Source organism: Peromyscus leucopus, chromosome 8b, assembly GCF_004664715.2.
Source record: "Peromyscus leucopus breed LL Stock chromosome 8b, UCI_PerLeu_2.1, whole genome shotgun sequence".
Lineage (NCBI taxonomy): Eukaryota > Metazoa > Chordata > Mammalia > Rodentia > Cricetidae > Peromyscus > Peromyscus leucopus.
In genome coordinates, this window is record NC_051086.1 from 73,898,722 (window position 1) to 73,923,641 (window position 24,920).

General features: G+C 43.9%; 1 protein-coding gene across 2 annotated transcripts in view; it reads right to left on the bottom strand.

The window, feature by feature from the left end:
* Positions 1–2,808: 2,808 nt before the first annotated feature.
* Hlf (HLF transcription factor, PAR bZIP family member) overlaps positions 2,809–24,920 on the bottom strand; it is a 56,883-nt gene continuing 34,771 nt past the window's right edge. Inside the window, exons 3-4 of one of the 2 annotated variants that reach the window (XM_028885923.2) lie at positions 12,151–12,371; positions 2,809–7,313 (exon numbers count right to left, since the gene is read on the bottom strand). In XM_028885923.2, the coding sequence (XP_028741756.1) occupies positions 7,095–7,313; positions 12,151–12,371 (440 nt within the window). In that variant the 3' untranslated portion in view covers positions 2,809–7,094. The remainder of the gene's footprint in view (positions 7,314–12,150; positions 12,372–24,920) is intronic. The other variant, XM_028885924.2, reaches the window with a different exon arrangement.

Genomic DNA, 24,920 nt, shown 5'->3' on the forward strand with positions numbered 1-24,920 from the left:
ATCCCATCCCATGGAATGGTGCCACTATGGTGGGCGGGTGGGTCTTCCCACCTCCATTAACCTAACTAAGGTACTCCCTCAAAGGTGTGCCCAGAGACTCATCTCCCAGATAATTCTACGTGTCATGAGGTTGACAGTTGACATTAACCATCACAGAGGTGTATTACTTTTCTCACTGAGATGACCAGATAGATAACAGACATAAAGAAGGTAGCAATTATTTTGCTTGATGGTTGCAGAGCATTTGGCCCCGTGGTCACTTGGTCCTTGTGCTTGGCAAAACAATATGGCTGCAGAAACGTGCAGCTGCAGAAACGCGCAGCAGAGAGAGGAGTTCACCTCAGACAGGAAGGACAGGGGTTGGTGTAGGAAGGCGAGAAACAGTACCCCTAAGCATCCATCCCAGTGACTTACATCTTCCCTCTAGGTCCCAGCACCCAGAGATTTTGAAACCTCCAAGCATAGCTTCAGCAGCTGGTGGCCACATATCAATCCATGAGTGTGTGATGGGTGGACATGACAGATATAGGGATCATAACGGATATACAGAGATGGCCAGACCATTAATCCACTTCCTGTCCTCTAATTTATTTGAGAGAGAAACCTTGTGTGTGACTCTAGCCTGAGGGAGAAATGGCTAAATGGGCTCTTTGTTTCTTTACGCCCCTCCTGGTACTCATTTGATTTTCAAAGGCCAGACAGAGGACACTAATCCTGAGCCAGTTAATTCTAGAGACTTCTTATCTATCATTTGGAATGTCCAAAGAAAAGGAGTGGGGACTGGACAGTATTGGGGAGCAACTCATATTTGCTGGGTATTATATATTTGACAAGTGATGTGTGTGTGTGTGTGTGTGTGTGTGTGTGTGTGTGTGTGTGTGTGTGTGTGAATGTATATGTATAAAATCTGGTGGTGTAATGTAAATGATATTAAAATAACATCAATACGCCAATTCAGAAATATTAACTATAAAGTTACCAGCTGGGAAGAACTGATTGTAAGAAACTGAACTCCTCTCAAATTAGCCCTTTAAAGGGTGAAGTTGGAGAGGGTAATTCTCAGGGCTATTGATTTTAAGGGAATTTGAACAATGAGGCACTGGGAAGGTCAAGACCTGGGAAGTCTGAGGATGTCAAAGGAACACAAAGGCCTTTATAAGCCTGTCTTTCACTACAGCGCTGGTCTCTTTAGCACCTCTCCATCATTCCCAGGAGGACTTTGCAAACTTTGAGTGTGCACAGGGATTAGCTAACTGTCAAACTGCCGCACCTGGTGGAAGGCAAAGTATTCCCAAGAAACACATGCTCACAGGCCAAGTTTACAGGCGTTCCCGCCACCTGTATGTATGTTTTCCTTTCCTGAAAACTGATCTGTCTGAGAGAGTACTTGAGCAAGGCTCAACCTGGATGCTGCTCTTCTATGCTGTGTAGTGGGCTTGGGATGGTTGTGTCTACACTGCACATGCACAGACTTTTTCCCTCTTCATCATTCCCTATACATACATCCTCCTATATAACATTTACATTGTAGTAGGTATAGGTACCACAGAGGTGAATTACAGCATCAGTTGGAGGATATAAATACAGGCTACATGCAAACACCGCACCGTATTATATAGAGGACTTGCGCATCACAGATTTCAGTCACCGTCGAGGGTCCTGAACCAATCCCTTCAGATCTGGAAGGTCAACTATGCTTGATCATATGTATCAATTAGCTGGGGGCACTAAAAAAATTCCCATTTCTGGGCCCCAACTCAAACTAGCTTCATAATTGCTTGGCCTGTGTGCCTATATGTCCCTGTGTGATTCTGTTTACCCAACAAGAACACAGACCCAGACTAGTTTTTGTGATCTCCCTGTATATGGTACCTAGTCAGCAGATCAGTACTCATTTCTGTAGCTTATCACTTTGAGAATGTTTTGTTTTTAAATTTTTATTCTATGTGTATGGGTAAGTTTTGCCTGTATAAATGTCTGCACCCACAAAGGCCAGAAGAAGTTATCAGATCTCCTGTAACTGGAGTTATAGGTGGTTGTGAGCTGCCATGTGTGTGTAGGAAACTGAACCTGGGTCCTCTGGAAAAGCAGCCATAGCTCTTAAGCACTGAGCCAGCTCTCTATCTCCTTATGTAAGTTTCTTAACTTGCCTACACTGTCATGTCCTCTTCTGTAACAATTGTTACTTCATTGGTTAGTTTGGAACTTACATCTTCCATGTGTATAGTGCAGTGTGGTGGTAATCTAATTGTACTGAAATGTGATTTTGATTGTATGTTAATAAATAAAGTTGCCCGGGGGTCAGAGCTATTAGAGCCATAGCAAGAGTGTGGCGGTGGTGGTACACGCCTTTAATCCCATAGATATCTGTGTGTTCAGGGATATAGCCAGCATTGGAGACATATGCCTTTAAGACCTAGGGGGCTGTACATTCAGACAGTGACGAGGCAGTCACGTGTTTGGGTTTGCAACCAATGAGAAGGCAGAACAAAATACTTTAAATAGACGAACCGACAGGAAATAGAGTCTCCTTCGGGAAGCTGGGACACCGCAGGCGGAAGGGTAAGATTTTAGCTCTGAGCTCTGACCTCTCAGCTTTCTCTTTTGCATTATTTCTGTGTTTCTTATTTAATAAGACGGTTGGTTACATCTATAGTGCAGTATTTGGTACATAAGTCATCCATAAATGATACTTTATTACTAATTATATAGTACAATTAACATCTCTGCAAATCTCTGCAAATGAACTATGGGTTATGTTGACTGAAACAGACAACTGCTAGTCGGCTGTTCAAAAAAAATACATGAAAAAAGGAAAAAAATCAGTTTATTAAACATTTAGAAGAACAAATAAAGTTTTGGACTTGACAGCATAAATACCACCTATGTCATGGTGTACAATTACACTAACCTCCAGCTAACTTGAACCTGTTTAACAGATGCGATCTTTGTGGTGTTGCCGGAAGGATAATAGCTAATTGTTACATCTGGTGAGGTGCTAAAAAATTTACAGATTTTATGTCTCCACTTAAATATCCACACACAAACACACATTGCCTTACATACATTTTGGCAAAATGCATTGGCTGTAGTTACTAAAACTTTAATCCGTCAAGACCTATGGTTTTGTTCATTTGTTAATGACAATGATTTTACCAAACATCTGGAGTTGAATTTGGCTTCACCAGAGGGATGTCCTGAGGAGCCCTCAGCAGGAAACAAGCACCTTCAGAGCCAGAGTGGAAGGTATCTACCACAGGAAAGGCATCACACCTCAGCTCAGTCACCTGCCGGGGACCGACCTCCAAGTTAAATCCTGGCCCATGGAGACAGGCCACACACAGTCCAGTAGGCTACCTGCTTGCGGACCTCATATTTAACTCTGACAAAGTTTCAGTTTTTCCTCAAAGGAACAATAGGGACAAACAGATGAACTCTTAGAAACACCAACGTCTAACTTGTATGTTGTACAATGTTAATCGCTTCACCCTTGGGCAGGAGAGAAGTTGCCATCTACAACTTTGTCCCCCCCCCCCCCGCCACCCTCCACAGCTTTCCCCAAAACAAGGCTATGGCCCTTTCAAAGGTATATTTAGAATTAATGTAAGTTCCCACAGTAAGCTAATGGGTTATAAGGAACCTCTGGGTTCTCTAATTTAGTTCCCACTCAACCAGTGACTGAATTCCATTCTGACTTTCTCAGACACAGGGTCCTTCTGCTTCAAGGGATGGTTCTTTAAAGGCCTGTTATATTTACAGACAAAGGCCTAGCTCAGCCATGCCTGATGTGGTTTGTGATTGGTCCAAAGTACCACTTCCTCTAGAGTCAAGAGACTTTTATTTATAGCCCTCCCATTCCTTCAAGGTAGCATGAGCAGAGAGACACACTGATTTATTTTTGTTTTTGCTTTTTACTTTCTTTGAAAATAGTTGAAAAATGAGATGACATGACCTGGTAAGGAAGTGCTATACTGTTCATTCCAAATTATGTCTAGATCACATAGCATGCTACAGCTTGGATGCATTTTTAATGGCCAAATAATCATTGAAAGATGCCTAGGTTGAAATGGTGACTGTTGAAAACAGGACTTTCCTAATGGCCGTGATCTGCTGTAATCATCTGACCCCGGGCCTTGCTTCTTGGGACACTGAGCATCATTGTTTTAATGTCCCCAGACAGACAGAAGTCTGCCAGGGGAAGGAGGGGGTGATAATGACCTATATATAAGGCACCTGTGGAGACTCCAAAGTGGTGGTGTTTTGTTTTGTTTTGAATGAGGTAAGTTCCTAAAACCTTCCCTGGCATACAAAAGAGTAAGTTTTATTGTGATCTTTTTATGTCTTCTGCAGAAAACATTTGTAAGGTTCATTTGGTACAAACAATTCCAAGAAAGAGCAGGTATGCCCTTCTGTCAGTTACCACTTACCAGTTCCATTTGAATCTGGATGGTCTACAGTACAACACTTCAACACTTCTCTACTTAAGTTTAAATATATTCATCTTTGTATGATTAATACTGTCATTGAGCATTTCTGCAATCAGCCCCTTTATCTTCAAAAAGACCAACTCTTTGTCATCTCATGGCTATTACTGAATCATCTCTTATTCAGTTCTATGTGAGGCTGTCGAAGTATTTTTTTTTATTAGTAATTTACTTGGAAAACGTATTGCAAGTCTCTATTCTCTCATCTCTTGCCATAATCTGTGGCTTGGAACAAAACAGGTACCTGGGACTAAATCCTAAAGGTCTCATGTTCCAGAACTCTGACACTAGACAGAAGAGTGGCTGATAGAAAGAGAAGGGCATCACTGGATCTGCAGAGAATTCAGATACTGTGGAGGCAGGAAACTGGAAAACATCCATGGATGAAAGGGGATTTTAATCAAGCACAAAATGTGCCTTTGAAGCAGCAGCAGACTCTCTTGACATTATACAACTCAGTGAAACAAAAGAACAACCATCTTTATAGTCAAAACATCCATGAAATCATAAGCCATACACATAGCACCGAGGTCAACCTTGCATTGCCTGAGATACACAGGCCAAAAGAGAACCAAAGCATTTGGGGCTCTGGCAACAACACTCCAATCCAGCAACCCAGAATTCTGAAGTGAACATTTATGTGGCAGATGCTTTTCCTAAAAAACACTGTATCATCCAATAAATATTTGACTAAAACCCATTTTGTGCTTTTGGGTGACGTTAACTGACTTCCTTCTGAGACCTAATAAGAAACAAGAAAGCGTTGGAGCAGGATTCGTCACAGCAAGCCTCAATATTGTCATAAAATTTTAATTTTAAGCAGAAAACATGCTGATGTGTCAGTAATAGGTTTAAAATATTAAAGACTTCAAAAACCCCCAAGCACTCCTCTGAACAGCATTGGTGAATATATATCTTTGCTATATAATTTTAAAACATGGAATAGTTTTCCTTTTTTTCTCTTTTCTATATATAATATATGTCTTCCAAAATACATTGTCAGTATTTATATCTGAAAAATACTGTACAAAAAAAGAACTTCCTATAATTACTCTGTATAAACATTAAACAATTTAATAATCTCTCCTTTTGGTCTATAGTAAACATTTAAATGGATTGGATAAACCACAGTTTGTGACAACACCATCCCCTTCTGAGATACACCAGTGTCTTTTACATTCATTTTTTTCAGAAGTCCACTTGATAGGCGCACATATGTTCAAAAGCAAACAGAGGGTAAGGAACACAGGCTCCAGAATCATTGATCTGTGAGGCATTCAAAAAGGACACCACGGGGGGAAGGGGCTTTACAAAACATCAACCCTTTAACTTAATTAACTGACTTCTAAAAACAGCAAAATATCCTCCCCAAAATATATATTACAAAAAAAGTCGGTGAACTGAATCTTAAGTAATTCAATCGTTTTGAATATCAAGAGGGACATGTTAACTAGAAAAGTGGAATGAGCTGGGTGTGGGAGAAGGGAGATAGCAAAACGAAGCACATCCATGGCAAAGGCTTCTCCAAGATGCATTATTAATTATTCTTATTATTATTTTTGGCTTACATACTGATAAATCAACTCCTCATTCTTAGGCCTCCCATTGCCCTCTGCTTCCCTGTCCTGAGAATATTCTGGTCATGCGCAAATGCATTACTTTAATTTTGATTTTTTTTTTTTTTTAAAGACAGTGAAATTCCTAGGTAGGGAAAATTTCCTACGTCCACTAGTTATACTCAGGCAGCATGCTCTAGCGTACACTAGGATTATTGCTTTAGGTACAGACAGTGCAAAACACACTCTGTGTTCTATAATGGTACTTACTTATCTGGGGTTGGTAGAATTAAAAGGAAACTTAGTGTAGGTAGCAGTAAGTAAATATGGGATCTACTAAATCTAAACAGCACTTTAAATTTGAAGACAATTATCACCAGAACTGAAAGGAAAACGAGAAAGGGTAGGAGAGAAAGAGGTGGTGGGGGGGAACGGGACGGGGGCAACCTATGAAGGAATTCAGCTGCAGCGTAGTGCTAGGGTATGCTGTGCACCTTTTTAGCACGGTAACTCGCGGCTGAAACAGAAACAAGAGCTTATGTTCTAGATAGCCGAGATCTTTGCCAGGGGGCCCCGCTTCCCGTAACCACGCAGCCCCTGGAAAAGTGAGCTCGCTGGAACATGAAGCAAGGTGGAAAGGGCCAGGAGTGGAGAAGGGAGGGGAGGAAACCCCACAGGAGTCTCCAGAGTCTAATAAAAACGTGGCACCTTTCTTGTTCGGAACTAAAAGACAACAAGAGGACTATCTTTAAATGGCAAATGTGAAGGAATACACACACACACATACACACACGCACACATGCACACCACTGAGCACACATGGGACCATAAGCACGTGGACACGTACGCACGTGTGTACACACACACACACACACACACACACACACACACACACACACACACACACACAGATGCACACTGAAGTATGAGTCAGTTTGCGTTTATGCCTCTGGTAAAGTGCTGATGTCGGAAAGGTTGGTTTTGGGTGTGGTGCTACCAGACAGGAAACAAGCTGTCCATCTATTCAAAAGCCAGCCCACAAGAAAATGCCATCCTACAGGGGCCCGTGCCTGGCCTCGTACTTGGCAAGTATGTTCTTGCATTTGCCCAGCTCCTTCCTTAAATCAGCCACCTCCTGGCGGAGGGCTGAGTTCTCCTTCTCCAGGAACGAGGCCCGGATGGCAATCTGGTTCTCCTTCAGCCGCCGGGCGTCGCGGGAGCGCTTGGCCGCCATATTGTTCTTTCTGCGCCTCGCCCAGTACTTGTCATCCTGCTCATTAGTTACAGAAGGAAAAAAGAAACAAGATATTAGGTTTCAGCCGCACACACTGGGTGTCAGCCAGGGGTGTGCTGGGACACCAGCCCGGGGTTTCTTAATTCCTGTCTCCTTCCTTTACAGCTGCTACACGGCTGAGGGCATGGTCTTGCCAGCCATGGCTTCCTTCCTAGAGAAAGGACCGACCTGTCACAACAAGCTTTGCCCAACGCAGTAGTGTGCCCAGGAAAGCAGAGATCAGAGCTCCACTGAAAGCTGGAAGCTCACCACACACCCTAAATTCCATTCCAATTTTCTTCACTCTCTTGGTGGAAAGGTTTTTTTTTTTTAACTTATTTTTTTTTTCTTCCGTGAATACACATGTAGGCTTTTCTATAAGTTGGGACCCTGTTCCTGGAAGGCAATATGGTTATATTTCTCAGTAGTATGCATACATAATTTTTGTTTTTTTTAACTAACTAATTACCTACCCCCACACACTTGTGATCAGGTCTTACATAACCCAGGATAGTCTTGAACTCACTATGTAGCTAAGGGTGGCCTTGAACTCCTCATTCTCCTACCATTGCCCCTTAGCACCATCACGCTAACATCTCTAAAACCTGTCTTCAGGAATACACTGTCGATGTAGCAACTCCACCTCTATGATTTCATCTCACATTCTCCATGTATGCAGACACAGGTGCAATTGTTGATCATAGGATTGTTTGTAAAAGTTAAAAAGGAGAATAACTAATCATCTCTAGTAGAGTCGATAACTACATTATCACAGAGTCACACAAAGGGATACTCTACAGTTGTTAACAATGAAGACCTGTTGTGGGGGGATACTGCACAGATGTGTGCGATACACTATGATGTGGGTAGAAATTACAGTGGCCTGCTGGAGAACATGCATGTTTACCACAGTTCGATTAAAACTATTCTTTACTAATAGTGGGAGGCCCAGATGGCTTTATAGTGACCAATATAGGTGCCTCTAATAAGAATGGCCAAACCAGTGAGGCAACAGACAAAAGGAAGATCTCCCGCCCTTTTAGTTTATATATCCTGAGCTATCAGAATGTCACACAAGGGCATGTACACTTTGGTAATTGAAAACAGAAATGAAAAAAATGTATTAGCTTTCATTACTCAGTGGACTCCTACCAATGACTAACATTTAAATAATGTATTCTAATTTCCTATGTAAATGCTTACTGGGCTTCAGTTACCCTATCTGGAATTCCCATATCTGCCTCCATCATTGCTCTCTCTCTACCAAGAGAAAGGACAGCCCCTAGGAGGGCTGAGGGGATCTTTTTGACCTTCTTAATCCATTGATGAGATGGTGCCAAAAGGAAGTTTCTAACTCCTTTTGTATCACCAACGTGCTACAGCAAATACCTCTGTCTTAGCAAAGCTGATACTTTATGCCACCTAGAATAAATGGGTGAGGCCGGTCCCTCCCCTCTCTCAGGATGCCAAGAGACAGTTGGTATCAGAAGAAGTCACTCACAGAGGTGGGGCTCAAGGCTGCAAAAGAAGTCTGGATCAGTGGTCTGCCCCTACACTTGTCCATTATCCTCAGCGGACATGTACCTTTTGCGAAGACAGTGTGTGAGATGGAAAATGCGTGAAGGTACTTCCTGTCTGCTGGTCACAAGATTGTCCTTTGTTCATAAAGTTTCTCTGGACTTCTATATATTTCATAATGTGTCACAGGAGGAAAAAGTGATCTTCATAATAGCTGGTATGAGAATTCTTCTTAGGGAGGAGGCAGCCCTTTGGGGAATACCTCCATGAGCAAGTGTGGACAGGTATGTGGTGGCTGTTGATAGAATTTGATGTTTGTGCTTCTCAAAGCTGGTGGGAATGGCAGAAAAGGAGACTGGCTGGGAGGTCCTGGGAAACCCCTTGACATCACATAGGCGAGGGCAACCAAAGGTATCCTCCTAACAGTCAAGTACCCAGCTTTGATGGAGGCCATTTCGCTCACTCGTTGTCATCCTCCATGCCACCCCTTTATAGTATCAGGAAAGCTACCACACTTGTCAGTGTGCCCAGGAGTATGGTTTCCAAGAACATTCCGATGGAGGGCTGAGTCAGAATGGATCAAAACCTACACACAGGGTAACATGAGGGCACAAGGTGAGGCTGTACATGAGAGCAAGCCCTTGGGAAGTGGTAGAATGGATTTGGCACTCTGTGACAATTCTGACCATGCCTTTAAGGACCACGGAGTCACCGAATGACCTTAGTGTAACAACCAACTCTTCTTCCTCAATTCTCTTCAGACTTAACTCGGTTTTTGTTCAGGCCTCTTATCACATGTAAGGTGTTTTTTTTTTTTTTTTTTCCCAGCCTCATCTGCCCACACGTGCTGATGAGCTAGCAGAAGTGTGGAGTGGAGAAGAAAGCTCTTGAGTGGGAGGGAAGCAGAGAACAGAGCTGTAAGAAAGGATGGAGGAGATGGGAATGATGGAAGAAGGAATGCCCTGACCTAGGAAAGCCATCTTGCTCCTTTCGTCATTCTGACTGGAGACAGGGAGGCAGGATCTCTACATAGGAATGATAGTCTTGGCACAGGGTCCTCTGTTCCATCCTGTCCCTGCCAGGAGCTGATGCTCTCTGGCTACCCAGGTACCGTCACACAGCAGGGACCCACTCATCCCACCCACTTCTAACAGACACTCCCCTTTTCTCTACAGACTAGAATTCCCATGAGCCCAAATACAGTGTTGGTGTTGGCTTACTTTAGCCTACATCTCTGAAAGATGTCTGTCAAGGCAATGAATGCCCATTAAGAGTGGTAAGAAATAGATGTGATTGTGTGTGATCAGTTAGGAGCCCCCATATGTCCCTGTTTAGCTTTCCCTCATCCCTCAGTATTTGTGCCAGCCCAAAAGGCCAACTTCAAAGAAGAAAGTCAAGCACTGGTGGGGAAAACCATTCTTGGTAGGTCCCACTCAACTCTATTGCTCTGACATCCAGTGCTGAAGGCCACATGCACCTTGTCTCCCACCCACCCCAGCCCTGTCCTCTCTGTGAAAGAACACTTCTTCTTCCTGCTTCTCAGCAGCTCCAGATTTGTGCCTGGTGGCTTCACCTGCAATTGTAAAAAAATCCCTAAGGGCACACTGAAAGAGAAGGTTCCTGCCAGTTCCCTACCCACCATGTGGAAAGGGCGGGCTCAGCCATGACAGAAGCAATATGCATCATTCCAGCACAGATGGTTTAGTATGGCCTCTTTGCTGCCAAGAGCACACGGGCCATTAAGTAGGCTCACTCTTCCAACATGCAAACTTGGAGACTCTGTGAAGGTTTGGCTAGAAGTTCAATCTACTGCTCAGTAGCATCCTGTCAAACCACCTTCCAGTCAAGAAGTAGCCCCAGCTGAATAGGCTTCCTGGTTTAGGTGAAGGGCTAAAACTCTGAAATACAGAGAACTAGATGACTAAGAACTCAAAACCCCTGAAGGCATCCAACTGTAATAAGGTGTTTAACTCGACTTGGACCTAATTCTGTGGCCCCTTACAATCTAACCATCAAAGCCCTGAGAAGTTTAGGTTTTCTGGGATTTTTTCCTATAGACGGTCTTGGTTTTGATTCTTAGGGTGACAGTTCTTGGTTTGTTATGCAAGAGTCTCTTGTCTGGGTTAACATGCTACAGTGACCTTTCCCAGAATCTGTCTTACTCTAAAAGTAGAGTTCACCTCAGTTCCCCTTTCTGATTCTCTATATCCTCCACTGTAAAGTGATAACTTTGGACTTCAGCCGTGACATTTGCCCATTCTGCAGCAATTAAGGAGTTCTCAGATGTGAGATATATGTGAGGATAACAGCTGTCTTTAGATCTTCTGGGCACATCTGCCTCCTGTGTTCTTTCTAGATACAAACAGGTAGAAAGACTGGCCTTCATCAGTTCACACAGTGTCCCAGACTCTCATTTTCCTAGGGAGTGTCTCTACATAGGAAGCATATTTATGGTTGGGCAATGAGGATTTGGTATCAAAAAGGGCTAATTATGCTTGGTCTTAATGCCTTGCATATATATAATAATTTATTGTTCTCATGATTGGGAAGAAGCATGAACAGAAAAAGTCCTATGCAATGGCTAATCACACATAGTTCTGTGCTGGCATAATTTCAGGAATATCTCTTATCCTAAGGTAAATGTATCAGAATAAACAGGCAAATCTGTTTCCCTGGATAAGTGCTACATGCCTTTCAACACTGTTGAGAAAACCCACTCAGAACTAACTGTTGAATTAACATCAAGAGAACCTTACATGGCAGACAAATGATAGCAGTGGATCCCCCATCTCTGCCCATAAGATGCCATCCTGGTGGCCCCGAATCGGCAATATGGAGGGGGTTGTTCAGACTTGTTTAGTCTCCAAGGCACTCAAGGAAATGGTAGTGCTCACTATCAACAAACAATGAACAAAGGAGGTACGCCTCAGAAAGCTGAGACCCAGGTTCCCTTCTCAAATCCTCTTTTTTTTTCTTTTTCTTTTTCTTTTCCTTTGCAATCTTGAAAGATCTGGGCTTGATACATGGGCTCGTGGGATCCCTTGTAAAGAGGATCCAGTTTGCTTCCTGTGGGGACTTAACATCTCTCCAGCCTTTTACTGCTTCTCCTTATTTTTGATCAGTATCAAGACATGAAAGCATATTTCAGAAAACTCCTAGAGAGGAAGCACCGTGCCAAGAAGTCACATGCCAACAAACATAATCAGAACTCATAGGCCCTTCTTTTCCAAGTGTGTGCAGCCTTCCTGGAATCACCCCTTTAATTTCTCCTAATCCGGCTTTCCATCTACCCACAGCCTGATTACCAGTTCCAATTTACCTTCAAATCATCTGGGATGAAGACTTTGCGAGCTTTCTTAATCATGGGCTGTGGCTTCAGTTCTTCCTCGGAGAACTTGCGTTTGCGAGGGTCAAACATTTCCTGCCCTGGGATACTGGAGAGGGCAAGGTCTGCTGGGTCTGGTTCATAACCGACAGGGACCTGGATGGCGTCAGGGTCAATGGGACTCGGTGTATTTCGGTTTGCCGGTAACAGCTGGCCTGGAACAAACACAGGAGTTTTCATTTATATCGCCTCTCAGTCTACCCAGGACACAGCCACTTAGTGATTCTCTAGGCTTGTTGAGAGTCTTTAACCAACCTATGTCTGGCCCGACTGCCATCTGTCCTTACTTATCTTCACTGTGTTTCTGAGGACACAGCAGGCAGAAGATGATCGACTCATGTCTTCTCAGGCAAAACAAAGACACATACATACTTGTTCACAAACAGGATGAAGAAGGTTTAAAAAAAATACACATTCTTTTTTTCCTATTACAATCATTGTGTCTGTTAGTTTTATGTCAGCTTGACACAAGCTAGAGTCCTTTGGGGAGAGAGAACCTCAACTAAGAAAATGCCTCCACCATATTGGCCCGGGGCAAGACTGTGGCGCATTTTCTTAATTGATGATTGATGTAGGAGGACCCAGTTCATTGTGGATGGTGCCACTCCCAAGCTCGTGGTCCTGGGTGCTATAAGAAAGCAGGCTGAGTAAGCCTTAAGGGGCAAGCCAATAAGCAGCACCCCTCCATGGTCTCTGCATCAACTCCTGCCTCTAGGGTCCTGTTCTGTTTGAGTTCCTGTCCTGGCATCTCTCCAGGATGGACTGTGATGTTGAAGGGTAAACTAAATAAACCCTTTCCTCTCCAAGTTGTTTTTGGCTGTAGTGTTTTACCACAAAAAGAGTAATCCTAACTAAGACAGAAATTGATAGCAGAGAGTGGAATGTTCCTGCGACTGATCCGACCATTCTGTTTTGGGGAGGATTGTGGAAGGACTTTGGTACTTTGGACTGGAAAAACCAGTCAGTGCTCAGAAATCAGTGGGTTGTTCTATGGGAGCTTTGAAGATAATGTTGTGCAGCATAAATTATGGAGGCCTGGCATGTGAAGTTTCAGAGGAAAGTTTGAGTTCCTTAAAGACCTTATTAGGGCCATTTGATATTTTGAGTTTAAGAAGCTGTGGTTCTGGTCAACTGGGGTTGTAGAATCAGCTGTGATTAACAAGAGATCAAGACCACGGAAGTGAAACCTTTGCTTTACTAGGACAACTAACTGATGGTGGGTACCTGGGTCAAGAAATTTGTGGTGATTAAAAAGAGACCAGCATCACTGAGGTGAAATCTTCTGAGAAATGTTTCCTTGGAGTCAGCACAGAGAAGCTGTGTTCCAGAGGTGGCCAAGGTTGGACCTCATGCTGGCAGCCAAACTTGTCCATGTGTAAGAGTCTCCCAGGTGGTACTGGTTTTGAAGGCATGACGTCAAGTGCAGCTGAAGGTTGGCCTCATGGGAAGCTAAGTAAGGCCACTAGTGAATGTTCAGCTTCAGTTGAAGTATAAGTCCCAAGACTGAAGAGTTCATGGAAAGAAGTTGAGACTTGCTACTATGTGGAATAGATCAGAGTCCTCAAAGAGAGCCTAGGAGAGGCTATCTGTGAAGGTGCAACTGAGTTGACCCCAGGATTATGGAGAGGTCAGAACCATAGGAAAACCACCATGGTGTTTCATCACAGCAATAACAACTCTAAGACACACATGGAGCATCAATACATGCCAGGCATGCTGGATGGTGTGATGGATAGAGTTATAGGATTTTAGGAATACAGTTGTAGGAAACTCCAGGTGTTTCCCAGGTGAGTCACAGAGACAAGCCTGTACTTAGCCAGTTCGGCTAAGGGGTCTTGGTAGAAGGATGGAAGTAAATCCCATGTACAGCCATAGTGTAGGAAAGCATACATAACATAAGTTAGAGGATGATCTTGGCGATGACACCTGGTCCAGCTGTGTCTTGGAACAGATAGTAAGCAGCAAAGAGGTACTCTAGCCACAAAGTTAAGATAGAAATTTTCAAGTGTTTCAGTGTATGTGTGTGTGTGTTGTGTTGTATGTGTACTTGACAGTGTAGGTTTGCACATATATGCATATGAGTATGCACGTATGCCTGCGAGGCAAGAAGCAAGCGATAGGTGTCATTTCTCAGTCATTCTCCACCTTTATTTTTCAAGATGGTGCCTCTCATTGAACTTAAAACTCATAAATTTAGTTAAGCTGGCTGGCTGATGAGCTTCAGGGGTCTCCACCTGTCTCCATACCCTCTCCCTTTTGGGTGTTCAGATGGGGTCTAGGAATCTCAACTCAGGCCCTCATGCTTTGGTGGCAGGCAATTTACCAACAGCCATCTCCCCAACCCTTTGTTTTCTCTCTTTTCTCTCTCCCTCCCTCCCTCCCTCCCTCCCTCCCTCCCTCCCTCCCTTCCTTCCTTCCTTCCTTCCTTTTTATACTGGGGATCAAACCTGGGGCCTTGAGCATTGTAGGCAAGGGCTGGGCCACTGTGCTGCAATCTCCAGCCCTCTGGTTTGCATTTTTTTTTTTTTTTTTTTTTTTTTTTTGAGAAGCTGCAAATTGTCCTCAGTGGTTGGAACTCAGAACCGGAAGACAGACTAAGTTTAGGTAAAGCCACAAGAGATGTGGCCACAGGCAAGGTGAGCTGTGGGGAAGACAACAAATGACTCTGAATGTCACAGAGAAGTAATGAATAGCTGGCTTAGAAAAAGACTTGCAGTAGAATGGACTGAAGGGGGCACAGGTGGATACAGGTCAGATCCAAGGCTGTTGTGATAGACCAGGCACACTTTAACAGTGGCTTTACAGACGCTGAAAAGGGGTACCTTAAAAAAAAAAAGATCAGAAAGGGCATAATGGAGACAACCTAACTTCAACTTGAGCCCTCTGCAGACAAGGCCACTGAACTACACCAACATCCGTGGAACAATGGGTGGATTGTGTTTCTTTGTCGAGCTGGTGAAAGTGAACTTAATAATAGACCAAATGTTTATGCTGGGAGTCCTGAAGCTTAACTTCTGGTTTCATCTCAGTTTTACAATTGCGCCTTTCATGCTGGAGGAATAAATAGGAGGATGCAGCTTGGCTGTGTTTGACCCAGCTCCTCCTCTCCTTCACTGCCAAAGGTGGGCCCTGTGTATGAAGAAATCTTTACGTTTCGTTAAAAACCTACCCGAGGGCAAAGCGTGAAGTCCATTGCTTATATTGTAGTGAAAACGAAACCCTGTGTGCCTGTTTCAGAAAAGGCCTAGAAGGGTGCTTGAAAAAGAAATGACCCAAATGACCTTCTAGGTTCCTTCTCTGCTTTGAGCTCTGTGTACTGCATGCCAGAAAGGAAGAGACGGCCCCTGAGGCGTTGGCAGCTGATGGGGTTTTCTCATTAGCCAAGCTGCCTCACAGGGACTGCAGGGCTCCGTACTGGATGGTGATCATGCAGTTTCATCTTGTGCCTCTTGACCTTGCCTTAAAAAGGAACCTCATCTCCATCAAATAGGGATGTTATTTTTCATGAAGGAACTCTCTTTGAATTTAATAACAATAATCCTAATGTTCTCTCTTCTTCTAGCTTCTTGTTATTATATTCGTGTCTCTCTCTCTCTCTCTCTCTCTCTCTCTCTCTGTGTGTGTGTGTGTGTGTGTGTGTGTGTGTGTGTGTGTGGGCACGCATGTGGAGGTCAGAGGACAGTTTGCAGGAGTCAGTTCTCTTTTTCCATCATGTGAGTCCTGGGGATTAATTTCTGTTGTCCCTGAACTTAGGTTATTATTACCAGCCTTGGTGCCTTTATCCACTCAGGATCTTACCCACTTCTTTCCCTACCTCTTCCCACGTCGCTCCTGTTTTTTCAAGATGAGGTTTCTCTGTGTAGCCCTGACTGTCCTGGAACTCACCCTGTAGCCCAGGCTGGCTTTGAACCCACAGAGATCCTCTGCCTCTAGAGTGCTGAGATTAAAGGCCTGAGCCACCATGGCTGCCTTTGATTCATCTCTTACTGCTTCCCAAATAGAATTTCTCCATTATTTCAGATTCCTCCTTCAGACTTCAGTGTTCTGTTTATTATGCTATCTTAAATGGGTTTAAGCTTTATACACACGAGCATGCATGTGTAAGCAGACACACACACACACACACACTTACTTTCTATCAGAGGGCATAGATCTTCACATTTTAATTATTTCATGCCATCCAACTACTTGTTATGGTATCTACTTCCACATTCAGCTCTGGCAAAGAGCAATCCTTTTATTTTTTATTTTTTATTTTTGGGTTGGTCCTCTGAGACACTGAACTCTTTTTTTTTTTTTTTTAATGGGTGCTGGGAATTGAACCTGGGTCCTCCAGAAGAACAGTTAGTGCTCTTAACCACTGAGCCATCTCTCCAAGCCCCGAGACACGGAACTCCTGACATGCATCCATGGTCACTCTAACAGTGGTACTTTCCCATTTAGGCAGAACATTCTAGCATTCTATCTCTGTAGCCCTCTTCTCCAGAGGAGCAGGTCAGCATTTCCCACAGAATGGGACAATGTAAGTGGACCTCAGCACGAGTAAATGGCCGCCCCAGGGTCAAGCAGAAAGTGGCTAGGGATGCAAAGAGACAAAGCCAGGTCCCTCCTGTCGTCTTGTTTATCCATCTTGTCTGCTACATTACCTCCCGCTGAAGTTGTTTTACCCTTTATTGAAAACTCCCAGGAGTCACTGGGTCATGGCGAGAAAGGCTTTTGTTACATTTTTCTACCTTTTATGAATTTTCAGATTTCTAATGTAAGAATTATTGATTTAGAGCGAAGCATTACATTTTACTTTTAAATTACCAGAAACGTTCACAGCAAAACCTCAAATGCAGAAAAATGTCAAGAAAGGGAATGTGCAGTTCCCATGGCTCTTCTCTCTCCAGCCCCTCTCGACACCTCCACCCCCACCCCCACCCCGGGGATGAATATCTTGATGCAAAACCTTGAATAGTTATCATTTCAAAACTTTAGGAATTGGTATTGGGGATCAAACCCAGGACTTCCATCATGCTAGACAAACACCCTACCATTGGGCTGCACCCTTCCCCCATTATGCCTTGGCTTTTACACATAAACAGTATAAGCCAAGTGGGAATATGTATCTTATATTTTTTTTTTAAATATTTAAGGCATGAAAATATTAATACAAATAGTAAATGTATGATGCATTGCTATGTAAGCATCAAGCTCAGGGACTCTTGCATGCTAATGAGGTGTTATCACCCCACCTCCAGCTCCATGCCAAGTCTCTACTTTGTTGTTAAAGAATTAGTGTTGAATATAATAATTATCCAATAATTCCCCAGCTAATGAGCTTTTTCAGTGGGTTTTTTTTAAATACAGGAGATCTCTAGAAATTGGGCTGCTCACATGAAGCCAAGTACATTTTTTTTTATATTGTGATGAATGTACTTCCAAATTTTGCCCTAAAATGTCATCCTATTCATACTTACACAGGCATAAATGAGGGTCCACATTTCATATAACTAAACATTCATTTTAAAATGATGCCAATTGGATAGGCACAAGTTTTTGTTTCTCTGGTTACTAGTCATCCTCATCATCCTACACATTTATTGGGTACCAGCTTCTTCTCCGTACCCCTCATAGTTTTATCCTACCCAAATGGGTACATCTACAAGACAGCGCCTACACCTATAGCTCTGAGAACATGGAGGAAGAGGGGGCTGAAAGATCGTAAGAAAGAGAGGACCAGAAAGTCTACTCCAAGACTGTGTCTTCTGTATACGACAGGGAAGCTGCACTCATAAAATTCCAACAGAACAGTGGCCTAAAGAAGACCAACACAATGACACCAGCAGTTAAAATGCCAATGTGGATGGAAAAATTTTACAAGACCCTACCTCTAGATGAAGAACTATGGATAATTAGTGGCTGCTGAGAGAGGGAGAATTGGTGTTCTCCAGGGACAAGCCCCCAGCAGTTTATCCAATCCAATCCCAAGTGCTCAGTCTTGATTTAATAATAATTATATATATATATATTATATATATGAAATTAAGTAAGAGGTCTTGAATATGAGGGCACAAATAGAGCGGAGGGGGAGAGGGAAGAGTGGAAATGATAGTGTAAACACAATATACATATGTGAAATTCTCAAAAAGACTTAAAATGATAAAGTAGATTTTATGCATTTTAAAATACATTTATTATATTTTATTTATTTTGTGAGCCTGTGTGAATATTTGTGTGGGCTCATGTGTGCACACAGAGTGGAGGTCAGAGGGCACCTTGTGGGAGTTGGTCCTTTCCTTCTCCCATGTGAGTCTTGGGGATCAGACTCAAGCCATCAGGCTCAGTGGCAAGCACCTTTACCCACTGAGCCATCTTGTGAGCTCAGTGTTCATTCAATTTTAAAATTAAACTTCATAAGCTGTCGACACACTCTTCTCATCTGGGTTACATATAACAGTGTCCCCCTATGTTTATGATCTTACAGTTTTTCACCACTGAGAGATTTTTCCATTGTCACGGTATATCTTACATATGTACGCAGTATGCCCACATATCTGCATATAACCCCATACTTTCCTTTATTACAACTGTAGCTGGTTTATTCTGAATGACCCAAAATTTCTCTTCATGTACAACATAAAAAGGGTGTTCGCTAATGCTTTCCAATGCCTGGCTCTAATGAATGATATTGGTAAGGCTTAATGTTTGACAGGAGAGGTGCCATCTCCATTACTGTCCTTTGTAAAAAATGTCTCTGGTTGCTCCTACACTTGCATCCTTTTAGGTGAGTTTCGGAATGCATTTGTTGAGTTGTATTTAAAATCTTCACTAGGAGCTTTGTGAAGATCACCAGTGAGCCCTGCAGGAACAGTTATTCTTAACATCTCAATTTTATTTTAGGAGTCTTAAAAAACATGTATTAGTTCAGTTCTTACAGTAGTCTTAACTTTTCAATTTTTTTGCTGTGTTTTTTTAATTTTAAATGCTCTATGGTGGTTGTTCCTCATTCCCTTATTTCTTCACTAGCTATGGCTGGGATGTAGGAAGGACCTGGTCTTAAAGTGCCAGGCTCACATCTAGCCACTTTCCCCATCCTGCTTCTAACAGTTTTAGCAAGTCTGACTTTTCTTAACTTTTTGGTGAATAATTTTATCATCTGCCTCTAGGGCCGGTTACAGCTTGTTTTGAACGCTTCTAATTCCCACTTCTCTCTTTGGGAGAGGTTTAATCTGCCTGTATCAGCTGCACCTGCAACATGAGGTGGAATGAGGTGAGATGGGTGATCCCACTGTACAGACGTCAATGGAAAATGCTGTTGACTCCTCAAACCATTAAGCCCAAAAGGTCAGTCTCACGGTTAGGGAGTTCCACCCTATTGTATTGTATTATTGTATTGGCAGTTGTTTTTTTAAATCAGAAATAAGAATGTTAAATTTCCTCAAATGTGTCACCCTCTTTTTAAAAAATGTTAAGATAATTGTGTGTTATTGTTTGTGTTTTTCCCCTGTATTTTCTATGTTTAAACTTGATGCTTCTCTAAGGTTTGATTTAAATAATGCAGGTTCAACCCCACTATGTAGGGTTGTGCATGGGTTTCCTCTTTTACAGGCCTCATGATGACATTTCCAGAGGAGCCAAGAAGATTCTGGAGGAAAAGGTAGAAGAGAGGTCCTAAAGAAATCTGGGAAGAGATTCAAAGTCACCCTGAAACCCAAAGTTGGTCTCTGCTTTGGCCACCACACAGGCCTGCTGAAACCTTCTCATTCCTCCTTTTTAGTAAGAATTTAGCAGCCCCTGTCCAATGAATTGATTAGCTGGCAGGCATCGACGAGTGGGGACCGCCGCAATCTGTGTCCTTTCTGCTCAGAGCATTGGCTTATGTTCTTAATTTATGGCTGCATCAAAGTAATAAACAATCATGTTATTTATTGCTTAGTCCTCAAGATTAGTTGCAGCAACCACAACCCCTCTGGTGTGCGCCACATTCAGGTAGCTAGGTAGACAGACAGGCATTAGATTTAAAGCAGCCGTGTCAAAAGAGACAGAGACATGTCGCTCGGTGTTTGTTCCTCAAGAGCATGAGCAAGCTGAGGGCAGTCATCCTCTATCAAGGAAGGCGGAGAAAGGCAAAGGTAGTTTTTACCTTGGCCAAATGGATCCCTTTCCATTTCCGGTGGGTGAAAAGCCTTGTGATCCAAGTCTTGGCTCTTTCTCTCCTGCCTCCTTCTCTTCTCTCCATCATTAGCTTGGATCCTTTTGCTTGTTATGATCTTCCCGATCCCAGATGGTCATAATAAGATCTTTTATTCTCTTGGCAACCCCCAGATTTCAGGAGAAAACAACATTGGGGGTTCATAGCCTGCCGGCTTCAATATAACACACCCCTGTTCCTGGAAATCCCTTTAGAATGTAAGAAGCCCATTGCCTTGGGAGATATTTCAGGATCAATAAGGAGAGTTTGCAGTATGTACAGAGATTAAAGAAAAACTTCCTGAGCATATCCTAAAAGTATGGGCCTCCCCAGACTCTGAGTCCAGGCCAGTTGGTTTCTGATGGCAGGGGATGTAATTTCCTTTAACAAGTGCAGATATGTGCCCGTGGTCAAGGTCCCATCCCTCCCCTGCCCATAACTTTTCCACGTAGCTTTGCAATTCCAGGCACAATCTATTTCCCAGCCTCTCTAATCCAGGCTGGTCTCCTACCTTCCTTGCACTGGCCAAAAGAATAAGGGAAGAATGCTTTGGTGTTTCTGCAGCTAGGCCGAAAGGCACCATGCAGGTTTCCATTTCTTTATCAGTAGCCTGTGTGCCATCACCACAAACATGTCTGGGCCAGCCTGCGGGAAGATGAAGGGCGCTGGAAAGGCCAGGGATCAGCTCAATCACCTCCTTCCTAGATGCATGGGTCCAGCTAAGGTCAGAGCAGCCACTGACTGACTCACAGCAAATGCAGATGAGTGAACAATAAATCCTTACTTGCGTATGTTCCTGAGTTTTCGCAACTGGTTAGCATTCTCATGACAGCACACGACTGACCCAGGAACTGAGCTACTGTGCATGGGGGATGTTTATGGTCTCCTTCACATTAAGCCAGAGGTTAAGGAGGTAACGTTCAACTGGGAAGTGAGACATGCTTAGGTTCTTTCGAATTCCAGTTCTGCCACCTGGCTAATATACATCAGGACACTTGTGAATAGAAGGACAAAATGAATTGCTCTGCCACACCCCATCAAAGTCTGTTTGGGAAAAAGAATAATTGCTCTCTCTCTCTCTCTCTCTCTCTCTCTCTCTCTCTCTCTCACTCTCTCACTCTCTCTCACACACACAGACACAAAGAGAGAGAGACACACAGAGAGACAGAGATAGACACAAAGACAGAGACATACAGTGATGAAGAGACACAGAGTTGGAGACAGAGAGAGATGGGGAGAGAGAGTTGGAGAAAGAGAAGGACAGAACTGGAGAAAGAGAGAGAGATGGGAGAGAGAGTTAGCAAGCAAGAGAGAGAGAGAGCGAAAGAGAGTTTGGAGAGAGACAGAGAAGTTTTATCAGCCTCTTTCTGAGTTTGATTTCCTTGACTACAAAAGGAGCTGAGAGTGTTGGCCACACAGCCAGGGAGAAGAATATGTGAAAGGAATGAGACAATGTACACAGGTAAATGTTCAGCATAATACATAGTGCCTGGAAAGAACTTGGTGAGTGATCTATATATAACCAAATGCAGAACTGTAGATATTATGATCACAGAGACTGACTCACACATAGATTCATCCCTGTTTCTAGACCAGCGCCATCCTCTCCTGACCTCTGGAACCTCTGTCCTCCTAGCCAGTCTCTGTCCTTCCACCCATGCCCCAACCATCAATCAGCTCCAGAAGACATTCTGCAAGCAGACAGACACCCAGGCAGGTCACCTATTACTACCGAAGCTTCCAGAATCATCCACTGTCACATGTGACAACACTGAAGACCCCTGCCCCACACTAGCCCTCCCTCTGCATTCACACAGGCAAGTGCCTGCTGCCTCAGGCCTGGGTACTTGGTATCCTCCCCATCCATTTTCCCCTCCATTGCCTGCCTGCTCCTCTGCATTATATTAGTTCCGGCTCCAATACCGTCTCCTCCATCCTCGCATGTGCTTCTGCCCCACCCACCTCCATCCAACCCCTTTGGGTTTCCTCATAGTATTCATCTCCATGCACTTATTATTATTATTATTATTTTTTTTTAATAGCACTGGAACAGGGACTGATTTTTCTCATTTTTGTTTTGGATTGCTTCTCAGGGGCATCTTTGCATTTCAAACTCTGAAGAATAAAAGCATTTTTAAGCGGGCATGTTTTCCTGGATACCTATGTTGTAAGGAGCTGTTCCATATGTTGCGAGGGAAACCACCCAAGGAGCTAGAAAGTTAGAAGAGGAAGAAGAAAAGGGGAGCCAAGGAGACGGCAAAGATGGGAATGGAGGAAGAAACCCAAAGAAGGGCCACAAGAGTGAATGAAAAAGAAATGCAGGTTAAATAAAAGAAAGGTGTGGGAGGGGAAAAGGAGTTAAAAGTGGGGGCGGGGAGAAAAGAAAGAGACAGAGATAGAGAAGGTTTACCCTGGGCTGGAGAGATGGCTCTCTGGGTAAGAACACCTGCTGCGCAGCATGGAGATGATTTCAGATCACAGCATCTAAGGCACAAGGACGCAAAGCTGGGCATGCTCCTGCGGCTGCTATAACCACAGCAACTGAGGGGCCGGGAAGGGGGCTTGCTGCCTGCAGCCTAGCTCAGGGAATGGCAGAGAATAATACAGCAAGCCATTCATCCTTCTCTGGCCTTCCTATATATATGCACCATACCGTGTGTGTGTGTGTGTGTGTGTGTTGGTGTGTGTGTGTGTGTGTGTTGTGTGCTCACACATGTGCCATAGGAAAGGTTTAGCCTAAGATCATACTGAAATGGGTCCTCTGTTCCCCGGAACTAAGAGCTTGCTAAGACTGAATGTTTTTAAGTGTCCTGAGCCTGGGATCCTGGGCACTCATTCTGCCTGTCTCTGTCTACACACACACACACACACACAACACACACACACAACACACACACACCACAACTACACACACACACATATATATAACATAATATATGTCTTTCTATATAAATATATATGTGTGTGTATGTGTAGTCTCCCGCCTTTACACACACACACACACACACACACACACACACACACACACACTTCAAGCCATCCTCAGACATGGTGCCAGGAAGTCTTCATTCTCAGACTGCAGAATAAATACAAAGGAAGTCCCACTGTAAAGATGCCTTTGATCTCCAGGCTCTTATCCAACACCTCTATTCACTGAGTAACAGGCTGTCAGCAGAAACAAGGGTAAGCAGTAAATCTGCAAGCATCTGAGCCCTGGTGTGTAACAGCAGGAGGGGAGCTGCTCTCTTCCATCCAGTGTGAAGATGGATGCAATGTGTCCTGGGGCAAGCAGGTGGGCTCCCTCCCGTGAGTATCATTGTTACTAACCGAGGGTAACCAGTGGAACCCTTACTTCCACCAGCTTTTCAGAAAGCTCAGAGTTTAATCCTCACATTAGCGCTCTGAGGGTGGAATCACTAGCTCCTCATTCTCTAGCAGGGAAATAAAGGAACGGAGATCAGAAGAACAAAATCAGCTCTGAAATGCCGCATCATTTCCCAGGCATGCCCGTAACAAAATCAAAATCAGATTCTTCTGACTTTCCTTCTTCACTCTCAACAGACAAATGTACCACCCGGGGTGGGGGCAGGGGGCAGGGCATGAAGCCTAGTCCAGCCTCTAGGGCAAGCTAGGGGCAGCCCTGCATCCTGACTGGGCTAGGATTCTCTGAACAGAACACATTGACTCATCAGCCTGCCCTGCTCAGGGACACTGTCTCATGTCTTACAGAAGGAAAGAAAGAGGTCATAGATGAGACCACTCACATGAGTCAGTCACTCAAGTCAGCTGGACTCGGCCACCAGCAGCAAGACCCTAAATGCATACTTCACTCTACTTCACCCTCTCCCTCACAGGTGCAGAGGAAGAAAGAGGGGTATCTTCAGATCCCAACATCTCCAGTCTAATGGGCGCCTCGACAAGAGCTGGTAATCCAAAGAGACAAGTACACCTCCTGTCATGCACACAAGCTCAGTAAAGTCCGATCTCTACCCTTGTCCCTCCCTCCCTCCCTCCCTCCCTCATTGTCATCCATCCATCTCCTCCCTGTTCTGGTTCCAGAATAGTGAGCTTCTGCAGAAAGTGGGACCACATTTGCCAAGACAACCACAGACCCACCGGCTAGCACACCTGCCACTGTGGTCCCTCACACCAGCATATGTAAGGAACCTCTACGTAGCCAGACGCTCCTCCTCCTGAGGAGACAAGATTCCTGAAGGGCACACATATACCTTCTGTACATAAACAAAAAGTTGGCTTACAGGTCACTTCATGGGGAAGAAGTGTTTTCATATCTATACTCTTTAGGATTAGCATGACGATTAATGTTTGGTGTGGGTAGAATGCTATTGGGAGGCTCTCACTCATGCTAGGACCCTTGTCTGGGACCTATCCTAGAGGAGGGAGCATCACATCAGAAATGCAAAACAAATCAGAGCTTTTCACCACAGAGCTTGGGGCTAGTCACGCTACCCTGAAGAGTCCTACCACCCCTGCCTGTGAATTGGTTGAGACAACACGGCTCCCCTCT